Source organism: Thunnus albacares, chromosome 13 (genome assembly GCF_914725855.1).
Source record: "Thunnus albacares chromosome 13, fThuAlb1.1, whole genome shotgun sequence".
Taxonomy (NCBI): Eukaryota; Metazoa; Chordata; class Actinopteri; order Scombriformes; family Scombridae; genus Thunnus; species Thunnus albacares.
In genome coordinates, this window is record NC_058118.1 from 9,357,061 (window position 1) to 9,369,720 (window position 12,660).

General features: G+C 40.3%; 1 protein-coding gene across 7 annotated transcripts in view; it reads right to left on the reverse strand.

The window, feature by feature from the left end:
* Positions 1-12,660, reverse strand: part of LOC122994949 (unconventional myosin-XVIIIa-like) — a 56,562-nt gene that overhangs the window by 27,451 nt on the left and 16,451 nt on the right. For all 7 annotated transcript variants that reach the window (XM_044369773.1, XM_044369772.1, XM_044369771.1 and 4 more), the window contains 9 exons: positions 12,460-12,652; positions 9,958-10,044; positions 7,970-8,108; positions 7,312-7,471; positions 7,033-7,219; positions 5,796-6,021; positions 5,522-5,631; positions 4,265-4,330; positions 2,694-2,822 (listed from right to left, as the gene is read on the reverse strand). In XM_044369773.1, coding sequence (XP_044225708.1) covers positions 2,694-2,822; positions 4,265-4,330; positions 5,522-5,631; positions 5,796-6,021; positions 7,033-7,219; positions 7,312-7,471; positions 7,970-8,108; positions 9,958-10,044; positions 12,460-12,652 — 1,297 coding nt within the window. The remainder of the gene's footprint in view (positions 1-2,693; positions 2,823-4,264; positions 4,331-5,521; positions 5,632-5,795; positions 6,022-7,032; positions 7,220-7,311; positions 7,472-7,969; positions 8,109-9,957; positions 10,045-12,459; positions 12,653-12,660) is intronic.

The window sequence follows — 12,660 nt, forward strand, 5'->3', positions numbered from 1 at the left end:
GCACTGTTGCAACATAGGGAAAAGGTTCAAACAAATAGGACTGTTATTACTAGGCTAAAGCTAGCTTACGCTCGCTGATTTCAATGCAAATAGCTGGAAAAAATTTATTTGTAGGGTACCTGAAGGACAAAACTCCCAATGCGGTAAGTGCCTGCTGGGGCAAAATAACAGACTTTTAAAATGTCAGGGTGTCCCCTTGAGGAGACAGTTGAGAGAGAAAAAAAAAAACAAGAAAAATTGCGGTTTTGTCATTTAATGTCACATGGGCTCGGCACAGCTTCACAAGGTTAACATGCCAGGAAATATCAATCAACGGAACTTTCTGTCACATCCATATACATCAACGAGCCAGCGTCCGAGAGGCTTCACTAGAACTCATCTGGAGTGTTCCAGAGGCAAAATACCATTTACTGTACCTGCTAAGACTGGATACAGTGCAAGAGACAATGGAGCCCTATCAATTTTCACACAGGGATAACAGGGTAACAGCAAGGGCACAAGTGGATGTTATTATATGATGATTACTCTAAGATTGAACAGCAACACACTCTGTAAATCCGTCCACATGGAGAGAAGGAGAGATGGAAATCACTCAATAATCCACCACAGCCCTGCTTCTGTTCCATTACTCTGGTGGCGACTAATTGAATCAGGACTAATATAAGCAGAAATAAGACTCAGCTGAGGAAAAAATGCCCTTCAGGTAGTCATTGCAAGTACAGACTGTATACCACACATGTAACAGTTGAGTAGCAATAAATCCAGCATACTGTGGTTGTTTGAGCAGTAGATGAAAAAAAGGTGAAAGCAAGGGGAAGCAAGGGGAAAACTGCAAATACTGACCTAATAATGTTAAAAGCTTTAATATATATATATATTTCAGAATGTTAAGATGACGTAATATTTGAAGTTGAGTCCAAAAAATCAAAACTTATATGGCTTCATATGACTTCATTCCATTATTGGAAAGAGTGGCGTTTACCAATGCATGAAAGGGACTATTCCAGTACCTACACGACGCTGCACCCGACACTGAATCGGAATGGGCCATGTACTGCATGTGTAGCCCAGCCCGAATTACTTTTTTATCTGAGTATCTTATCAGTGATCTATGCCTCCTATCATCATGAGTTGCTTCAGCAACACTGTGGGAATGAGTAGAATGCCTGATTTATAATTCCTTCAGGGAACATTTTTGCTCAGACAGAATTACTTTATTGAATAAACAAGATTTCATTTAGCAAAGCTGTTAAAAAAAATGTTTAGCAAGTTTGTATTGTCAGCTGTTAAAGTTACATTTAAAGTATAGTCAACTGGTCCTAGGAATGTGAGTTTTATAGATTTTTGAGAGAAACGGTGACCATGAAAGTAATGTGCATTAGCATGTACACAGTTTAAATAAGATATATACACTAGATCATCCTATAACCCTGCCTTTATAGAATCTGTGGTAGCTCTCATCACATTCATAATTGCATGTTACATCTTACCTTGCCAACTTAAATTGAGTTTAAGAGTAATAAATTACAAGATAAAATAAAAATAAAGTCTTATCTTTCTATTACTGATACATTTGCAGGAGATAGGAGGCATATGGGGGCAGAGGGAAAAAAATTGCCTCTTTGCTAATGGATTTTGTAATTGCACAGTTGCCTAGCAATTTTGGATGGTTCCTCGCTGTTGATTTTCTTTAACTTCTACCAGATTATGAAGCACCAGGCTCTTAGCCTGCTTCACTGTGTAGATAATGACCTTTGAACTTGATAAAGAAAATACATTGGCCTTTCTTGGATCCCCATTTTCGACCAACTCTCATTACTCAGTCATATGGTAAAACAGTAATAACAGAGAGAGAGAGCTATAAGTCCAGTAATAAATGAGGTGATATAGATTTACCTTATTGCAAAGATGACAATTTAATAGTTTTATTGGCCTTTTATACAAGTGTGCAAGATATCTACGCACTAACAGCATGCCATACTAGATGGAGAGCAGTAATGTTGATTCTGTTTCTGCTGGTTCATCACTAGCCAGCTGAAGCGGCACATTCACTTAAATAGTAATCACAGAGAGGAAAAGGACTGCAGGGCTCCATACATCACAAGAGGACATGTATGAGGTCCAGAGAGTTGGACCCATCACATGCTGAGAGAAAAATGGAAGATGGGTGGAGCAGATGGGTGTGAGTCAGCAGCATGCCTGATAAGGCTGTATTTAAGGGGAGCACTTTGATCAAATGCAACGGAAGAGGACATGTCACTATTAAATAACCACTTGGGAAAGCTGATTGGATGGATTGCAGTATAGAAGGGAGGATGTAAGGGCGATAGATTTAGAGAACACATTTGTAATTAGTTGAAGGAGCCCAGGAGCAGAGCCCAGCAGCAGAGCAAACAGGCACTAAAATTAGCTGTGAACAAGGAACTCTCAACTCCTGGTGGACTCCTAGGCAACAAGGCCTCTGGAGCTCACATTCTTCACCTACTTTAGTAAGAAAAAAAGAAAAAAAGACAGCTAAGCAGCCAAATGGACTTTGATACTAAATTTGTTCTCTTTTGTTACATTTATTTTTGCACTATTCTCTCATTTGTGTGATTGATCGATATACTTTTATTCAGTTTAGATAAATATATTGTTGGTGTTTTGAGCTTAGACTAACTTTAAGTTCTTCCTCTCAATGTGATGTTGCCTACCTTTCTCTTCTTGAAGGCTTGCCGTGCCAGGTAGCCTCTACAGGCAGCTTGGAATAGAGTTAGATTACGCTTGGTCTGCTCATCCCTCTGCTCCTCCAGCTTAGCTAAGGTGCCAGCTCTGAAGAACAACTAGAGCAATAAAACACACACACACACACACACACATAAGATCACTTATTAGCAGAGGATAATATTAGTAAGAGATCATGTAATGCTTATTTTAGCCAGGAGAAAATTCGATTTAGAGGCCCTGTTTTAGCGTGAAGCATAACAGCAAAAACAAAAAGACAACTGAGTTAAAAAGTAAATAAGTGCACTGAAGCAGTAAATCAATAAGAAACAGTGTAATCCATGGACAAGTGAGTCTTATCTAAGTGAGACGGCTGTGATTAAGTTATTATCTTGGACAATCAGCCTGGTCTGTTTCTAATCTGGGCCAAAGGTAAAACACAGGTAAACAGCCAGAAGAAAGCAGCTCACGTCACGGCCTGTCTATACCTCAGAGGGATTAGGTAGTGGGAATGCATTTCAGATAGGATGGCAGCTAGCTATTAAAACGGATGGATGATGACGGCAGCTAGCTATTAAAATGGATGGATGATGACGGCAAAACTGTCTCTCTACAGTACACAATTCCCAGTGCTTTATGAATTACCAAATCCATATGTGATTTGTAAACAAAGCAGAGGATGTAAATGATGGAGCAGCTTTAGTAGGGAAATCTGCAAACCAGTAGGGAGGAGTGATGCTATTTGTCTTTCATCATCATCACATGCCCGTAGCACTTTCTAAAATGTACATGGATGTGCTATTTGTAGACATGTGGCAGATTTCATCCCTTCAAGAGCCGTGATTCCGCTGCTATAAGGTTATTTGAGGCTGGTGTAATTGGCATGCAAGTGAGACAGGTTGCTAAGACGACACTAGAATGGCCAACTGTGCTTGTCTACTTCTGAGCCCATTTCACACTCCAGTGTGGCACCACATGAAGCTGCCTCCAAACCATTCTTGTGTCATGTGTTTTAAAAGGGCCCTGTGCACTGCACATGTCTGGGAGCATAAGTTCCACTGTTTTGTACATTATTGTTTCCTTTGATTTCCTTCTTGGCTGATGGCCACTTTCCGGCTGATAGGATTAGACCTCAGTGTGCCAAGCAGTGTTTACTGTGATTACTTTACAACAGTCATGGTGAAAAACAAAGAGGGCCATCAGTTTGGAGAATTTGCTCTAATGACCTGAAAAGAAAGAGGGAATTACGGTCACGTAGTCGGGCAGCGTACAGACATGCCTCTCGGGTAGCGACTGCTTAAATGACTGGAAGAAGAGGCAAGGCTTGGCATCTTTCCAAAAGAAAAGAAAATCAAACAGTCCTCTAAAAGGGACAGGTGTAATGAAAGACACACTCCTCCAAACAGTGCCCTTTCAAAAAAAAACAAGGATATAAAGAGCCATGTACTGCAGCCAGTGTGTAGAGCTTTAATAGGAGTGAAACTGGCAGGGTTTCACAGCAATGCTTTATTCAATAATTTTAAAGCAGTTTATTTGTTTGTGATGTGGTGGTATTACTCACCCTACTCAGCCCCATGTGGTAGCTGCTCTTCTCCAAATCCAAGGACTCCAGTAGCTCCTCCACAGCCTGGGTAAAGGCACACATATACATAAACATACACACACTTTTAGTCTTTCAACTGCTGGATCCAGTGGGAACTTCTACTGTCACGGCAACAGTTCAGTAGTCCACAGTTCCTTTAAGTTGCCATGCTGAACTAATGGCACAGTGCTGGTTTCCCTCTTCTCTGACATCCATTCCCGACTGCATTATGTTGTGAAAGTAAAACAGGAAGCACAGGAAAAAGTTAAGCTCTCCCGAACCTCCCGACCCCAACCACAAACCAATTACAACTTTTCCCAGAGAATCCACCTGTGCCTGGTTTATTCCTCAAGACCCCCCCTTGTGGTATTGGCCCTACTGCAGCTTTGAACACACACAGATGTACACCATCAGCCAGCCTGGAGCCTCTCCATGTCCTTCTACCAGCCTGTGTATACTGTAGGTGTATTGTTGTCTCAGCCTCTTCTCCCTACTTGAGCCTCCAGCCTGAAAGACCACATCTAGATTACACCAGGAGGGGTCTGCCACGAGCACTGAAGGGCTTTTGTTTGCTAGTGTTTCCACAGAAACCCAGCTCCAGTACATTGGCACAGGGGAAAAGAGCTTTCCTCTCCCTCAACCCCATTCTTTCACTCTCTCTCTCATTTCTCTCTAGAAACAAACTTTTGTATTTTCTTTTTCTCTCTCCACTGCACTTCAACGGGGGGTTTCTCTTGCAGAGCACCAAGGCACAAATGCACACTGCTCCCTCATTGATAGTTAACCTCTGAGAATAAAATTCACACCAGGCTTCATCTAAAGGTTTTTTTTTTCCACAGTCATTATTCATACATTTAAAGCAAAAGCACTAAAAAGGTAAAGCACCTCACTGTCAAAGCAATGGGGAAAAACCTTGGCTGCTACTTTCCAATTCCCAGATTACAAAAAATGATAACTAGACCTGCTTGAATGGTATTTCGAAAGCTCTGAATTCAGCGAAGCACTTTCTAAGTCACAATACTGATCTACCTCTTTAACAGGCATGATACGGATAAGGTTAAGTTGATTAGATCATTACAATAGCTCTGATGAATGAAGGTTTATTTCTCTGTCAGTTGGCTGCTGACAAATCAGGGGCAGATGCAATGAAGCTGTCTCCTCACACCATTAATCTTCACCGTGCTTGGCCACTGGCAGAGCTGTACATTTTACTCCCTCTCTCGCTGATTGACTTACTCTCTTCTCGTCCTTCACTATGTAATTCCTGCCATGCTTCTTGGTGAGGTGCGGTGCCAGCACATCGAAGCGCCGTCGAAACTCTGAGAACACCATGTGATCAGGGTAACCTGTAAAGGTCAGTAGTGAATAACAAAATTATATTCTGGAAATGTTTGTAGAGTATAATAGACATTTTGGAGGGGACCCTTTAAATCATTTTTTAAAAAACTTGGGCAAGGAGGTTTGTATTTCTATACCAGTCCTTAGTATGTGATTTAAGCAGCTATCTCACCTTGCCTGTAGATCCGGAGAGCGTCGAGCAGCTTGGAGCCACGCAGCTGAGCACGGAGCAAAGCTACATCTAGCTGCATTAAGCCAGGATCTCCACTCTCCCCTTGAGCCTCACATTCCCCACCTTTGAACAGTGATCCACTCAGAGCCTTGAGGGCATCTGCCTTGGGCAATATGCAGTGAACAAAGTGAATCCTGGACCTCCGCACCATGTCAAGGAGAGCATCCTAGAAAAAACAAAGGCAGGGCTAGGGACTATGCTGGAAACAGGCCAACAACCAATGCAATATCTTCCACTGACACATCTACATATACTCTGATATGCACACCCTACAGTATTACGTTGTATATTTGTGTTTTAATAGCCACACAGGGGTTAAATCTACTATCTACCATCTATTTTTTGTTCAAGGTTATAGTTGAGTCACATTAAAAGTCCGTAACACTACAACAACACTGAAAGACAGACAATAAAAATTCTAGATTTTTTTTTTCAATCAATTTTTGCTGAGAAATACATACACTTTCATGTTGATTTTTTGTGTCATAGAGTAGTATTGTATCTTGATGTTTCCAAAAGTTGTGTTTGCTGCTGCAAGAGGACACTGTTCACCACGGTTTACAGTGAAAAAGGTCTGGAAATTCCTGTTTTTATTGTTATGGTGTTGTGAATAATGTTCGATATGTACATGTTAACCTGCTTATCTGAATACTATACAATAGGTTATTCTGATATTGCTTGGTAAATGAATTACTGCTGCAAAGTTGTTGAACCTTTGATTCCCTCATGGTTTTTGCTAACTTTCATTTTAAGCACCTTTTTTGAAGAACAAAACTCATAGCATGCCAACACCAGTGACGCCTAATATAATTTTCCAATTTAGCTCTGGCTGCAGCCCAAGTTCTGGCCTTGTTCCCATCCATTTTATTTAAAGCTGGATTAAGCAATTTGTGACTGCTATAAGGTCCAAAGTACACTACAATACAAATTCACAACCATGAGCCCTGAGCCAGCCTGTCAAGTTCCTATTGCTAACCTGTTAGCAAAGAAGAGGGGAGCCAATAAATGAAAAAAAGCTGCTCAGATTCAAAGATTCTGTATCTTTGGAAGTACAAGCACATCCCAGGGAGTCAAGCTGATTCATTGCCTGTGTCAATTATGTTTTCAAATTGAGATGTTATATTTAAAGGTCTTAGTTTTTCCTTTAGTTGTTCCTTCCCCTCCTCTCCTCTCTCACCACTTGAAGCTTTATCTGGATGCACAAGGACTTCTTCTTGATAGCAGCCACCCCTGAGGTGAAGGTCTTCCTCATGCTAGTGGCCCGTCGCAAGGACAGCTGGGAAACACCTTCAAGACCTGCTATGGAACCGGACAGAACGGTGGCCCCGCCCGCTCGGCCCATGAACAATGAGCTGATGATCTTCCTGCAAGATATACATTACCTCAGCCTGAAGTATTGTAAAAATCATGTAATAACCCACCAGTGACAGAGTCCTCCCATATGTGTGATGCTTACTTCTGGGAGTCCTGCAGGAGGCTGGTAGCGTTATTAAAGGCAGGATTTTGCTTGGCGTAGTTCAGCCACCCGCGGGCATCATACTCCACCCAGTCAGTCCCGTGACTGTGACCCAGCAGGAAATGATTATTCTTTTCACTCTTCAAGAGGAAAGTGTGACCTGATGTAAATGCAGGAGACAGTGTGAGATTCCCTGGCTCTTGTTCATATGCAGATAGATGACAATAATTTAAAGTCTCATTTGGGAGTTTATGGAAAATGTTTATCCAGACTGCAGGAATGTTTTTATCAAAGCATGCTGATTCATCATATCTTGATTACTCTGAAGTCACATATTTACATACACTTTACTGATAGCGTAACAATTAAAGACAACCTGTTTCTGTTTCTAACCTAGTTAGTTATGGGCCCTGTGAGCCTGTCCATGCGGTTTTAATGTAAAATGTTTAAATCTACAGTACTGTACTGTCATAAATAATAATCATAATGATAATAATAACAAATAAATGATACTTAATAAATTATACTTGCAATAAATATTCCTATTCAATTTTAATTTCTGTCAATATCTTTAAAGACTGCTATCATATGGTCAAGTAGAATGCTTGCCATGCTTTGTATTTGCTGTGTTTATTGTGTGTGTTTGTGTTCTCCTCGCCTTTACTCTCGCCCTCTGCAGGTCCATAGTAGCTAAAGAGACGTCCCAACAGTGTTTCCTCTGATCCCCCAGGCTGTAGCGCCTCCTCCTCCATCAGCCACAACATGCCCCGTGCCTCATCCGTTCGCACTGTGCGCACCTGTCAAATAAACACATGTGCACAGACAAACATGCGCAAAGGTCATAGGTCATTAGTGTAACCCCACTGTGGACACAAAATGTTCTGTTTGACCTTCAAGTGTTCAGAAGGATGATACACGAGTAGAAGTGACTGTTGAACTGAAAACTGCCCTGTACCTTTGGCTTATTTTCCATTTTTCCAATTTGACTCTCTAGTCTGTACACTTATTTTTTACTAATAGGTCTGCCTCAAAAGAGATTGTGTTTTACTCACAGTCTCCCGTACATGAGTAACAAATGACCTTGCCACAAGGATGTTTAGCTTGCTTTAGCTATTTAATGAGAACGCATTGATGAATCAGAGGAAATTTCAGCTTTTACTGTTTATCCCCCTCCTGGATACAGAAAAAAAACAATATGTTGCTACTTATGAAAGAACCTGAAATTTATCCTTCAAATGCTGGATGGTGGCCCCCTTTTGCCAGTGTTTCCTTAAAATATTAAATATTTAACTATTAAGTGTTCTCTGAAATGTCAGTAAAAGTAGGGTGCTGTGTGCTTTTTTTTGCAGTTTCAAAAGCAATTGTGGTCCTTGCGCCCTTCAGCAGTTGCTGTGATAATAGCATCATCAATTTAGCTTTTCCTTATAATTGAAATGGAAACAAAAAGCTGTTCATGAATGCGGAGAGTGGCAGGAGAGAAGGGATTAAAAAATTAATAGAATTAGTGTGAACACAGAGACAAAAATAAAACCTAATTCAGCGTCAATTATCATGGAATAAGTGCATGAGAAACAATTTTGTTGTGTGTTTATATGACACCAAACAGGTAAATGGGACTTTATTATGGGCAGTGCAGCGCAAATTTATACTTTCAGCATTAAAATGCATACTTTGTTTCAACTCTTCACAGTTTGAATGGTGCCCCTTTTAGCCAAAGACATTGTGAATAAGTCACCATTGCTGCAGCAAGAATTATTTCCGCACTGCTCGGCCAGCTTGCTAACATTGCTCAGGCCTGAATTCACACAGGGAGCTTGGGAACCAAAACCACAAAACCAAAAACTGTTTTAGCAGCTATCAGGAAGTGACACTGGAGACATCCTTATCAGCAGTGCACACTACACTGGCTGCAAATACAACACAGAGTATCAGTTTGGAGGAAACATATGACAACTATGAGGCTTGCAATGAAATAAGCGTTGAGGCTGTTTGTGATAACGGACATCTGAAAAAAATATTTGAGTGAAAAAAAAAATCTTTGATCAAAATGTCTTTTCATTCTAAGCAGCAGATCTTTACAGTTTACTTTGGTTTTTAGTGTGATGTACTACAGTTCACTGCCTCACATGACATTCCCATTAGAGTGGGAACCCTTTAAAAAAGTAAAGCATTCAAACCAAACACATTGGAATTATACCAAAGTGATCTATGACTCTCTAAACTCTGCCATTTCTGTTTCCATGGTGCAGATCACAGGCTGCAAAGGTCAGACATTGATTTTCTTTCTTCTAGTCAATTCCCTAACCTTTCTTTTCCTCCTCCTACCCTCTCTTTCAAGTCTCTGCCAAACAACACTTTTCAATATTTGAAAACTCATATAAAGAAAACTTCTGAAGCTTAAAGATGATGATATTCATTACTGAATTTAATAACGGTGTCAGGAGATCACCATGTGAAAATAGATCATGAAAGGCACGCAAGTCCCCTCGGTGTTCTGAGAGGCAATCAGAGGAAAAATATTATACCAATACCAGATTTATGCATTAAAATATCAACAAAAATAAGTGACTTTGCAAGTGGGAAATCCAGTATAATATTAACACAAAAGTGAAGACAACAGACACATACAGTCAACACTGAACTTACCAGTGCTTGGCTTGAGGCTTGGTCTACCACTGCTACAGACAGAGATGTGCTGGGCTCTGTGTCATCTAAAACAAGCTCTATGTTCTCCTGGAGGAAGACAGATAGGCAGATTGACAGACTCTGTAATGACTTATGATGATGCTAAATTAAAAAAAAACACAATTTCCTCCACAAAATGTAAAAACTGTTGTTGTGTGAGAGTGAAAATAAAAGAAACTGAAAAAATAAATGGTCCAGATTTTTTTTTTTAAATCACATTTTAAAAGTCCTTCAGTGCACTTGCAATACAATAAAATATACAGCATATATAGATTACAGCATGCGAGGCAGCTTGGAGCCCCGTGTTATATTTTACACACATACACACAAAATCCAAATGAACTACCTTAACAAAGTATGGTCAATTTACAATGACTGTATATTCTATTAGCCATGTCCATGAACACTGCTTTAGTTTCAACTGCCTGTACTATCTCAGCCTTGCATGCTATATTCTTTATATTCCTTAGTTTTTATTTATTTTATTTGACTTATATTTTTTAAACCTTAATTTTAATTTATTCTTAAGTTTAAATGTCTCTCTTGCATTTACACTCACTAATCACCAAAGCCCCGGGAATTTCATGTTATATGTAGTATTTGAATTGAAAAGTACAAATGTAACTGTGGTGAGATGACAATAAATGTCCTTGTATCCTTGTATCCTTGTGATACTTTGTAGTGACCATATATTAAATTTATGTTTAATCAAGAGGAACCTGATATTCACAAAATGGTAATGTAGATGACAAGGAATGAAACTATACTCAATGTGAGGTTGGATGTGAGGGTATCTCTGACTGAAGAGTCTACTGACCCTATTCAAACACAGGAGCTTTTCCAGGACTATGGACCACATTTTGACCACAGGAACCTAGTTCTTATTTTGGCTGTAGTTCCCCAGTGCTGCCATGAGCCCTTGGAGACCACATACATATGACCCAGGCTCCCAACCTGAATTGTGGGTGGCACTTTTTAAGTAAATGTCAACATCACAATTTGGGTGTCCATCACAAGTTCTCCAGACGAAACAGAAGAGTCTCGCACTGGTCCTGCTAACTATGCACACTGGTGCCAGTCATCAGTAATTAAAAATCTAAGTATCCATGCAGCTAGTGAGGGTGCAGGGAGCCGTGATAATTCTGGAGCAGGGTCTGGAATTTGTGAGTCTTCCCTGTGGAGCAAAGTCAGAGTGCCCTTTTCAGATATGAAGGGCACTGGGGGTTGTCACCATCTGGCGTAATATCCATTAAAAGATGTTTATGGATATTGAACTGAAAAAACAATGGCATATTATATGGAAGGAAACTAAAAGTCACAACAAATCTATTAGAATAACAAGAACATTTGGCATTTACCAATACTATTTTTCTAATAGGTAAATGGAAAATGGAAAAGATTTCATTACTGTGGCAGACGATAACACTCCTGGGATAAAGTGGAATGAAATATACTAAATTACTTTCACCAGACCAAAACAGGAATGTAGCAGCTCACAGTGACAAAGTGCAGGCTGCACTAGAAATGTGGTGAAATGATGGCAGTGCTAATAGTGTGGCTGTGACGGATGCCAGTGTTGGAATTGACTGTGTATTTGAAGTAGCCTAAATGATTTTCAGTTCTCTGCTGTGGGGAGTCAATATGCAGAGGACATACAAAAACTATCCACACGGTTGCAGCACTCGACAGCATTTAATTCAAAAACATAAGGCACAGTTTAACCTGCCTGTCACTCCCATTGTTGATACTGAGTGCTGTTTTAAATGAGTTTGACCCACTTTTCAATGACAATTTCACAGCTATATTTTGAAATATACTGACAAGAAAGAATTACACTACACAGATGTATGCGATACTTTGCTCAAATTCTCTTTCTCCCAGGCAATGTGGGTGGTAATGTGGGTGGGAAATCCCAGGATCCATGTTCACAGTATTAAAAGTAACATGATTAAGACTTCTGGTTAACTTTAGTGTACTATCTACTGAGTTTTGAATTAGGATATTTTTGAGATTAGAGTTGGAACAGCAGTAATGGATGAATATATTTATGTTTGTAATGGCTGGTATTTTATCATTAAATATCTTCAATTCTCAGGGATGATTGTGCACATTTGTTGTGGTCCAGCACTGCCAGACAGGTTCCTTCATCAGGGAGCAACACCACTGCTGTGCAGCTGGGCGTGTCTCCCAGGCAGTTGTGAGTGACTTTACTTTGATCTTGGCAGAAGAGGTGAAGACTGGCATCGCTAATGAGAAGGTCTAACACATGAACTACTTTGGCTTGTCACAGCTTGTGACAGGTGGGAGGGATAGTGTATCTGATGTGTGAACACATACACAATTGGAGTTGATATATCTGAGAGAAAGCAGCAGACAAAGGGAGACAGAAGGAGAAGTAGGAGGAAGAAAGAGAAAATGAGAATGAGGCTATGTGCACAGTACAAATACTTCAAATGCCCTTACTTCCTTGTATCTCTCCAGCTCCTGAACGAAAGTACGCTGGTAGAAGAGGGTCTGCAGACGTTCTTGAGTATAGTTGTGGCATAGGTCCTCAAAAGTTGCGCCGCACTCACGCTTAGCCAGCCTTGGGTTTTGAAAGCCTGGAGTGTCCACAATGAGCAGAGAGCACAAGGAGTGCTGGCTGGATTTCAAGGCCCTGAAGCA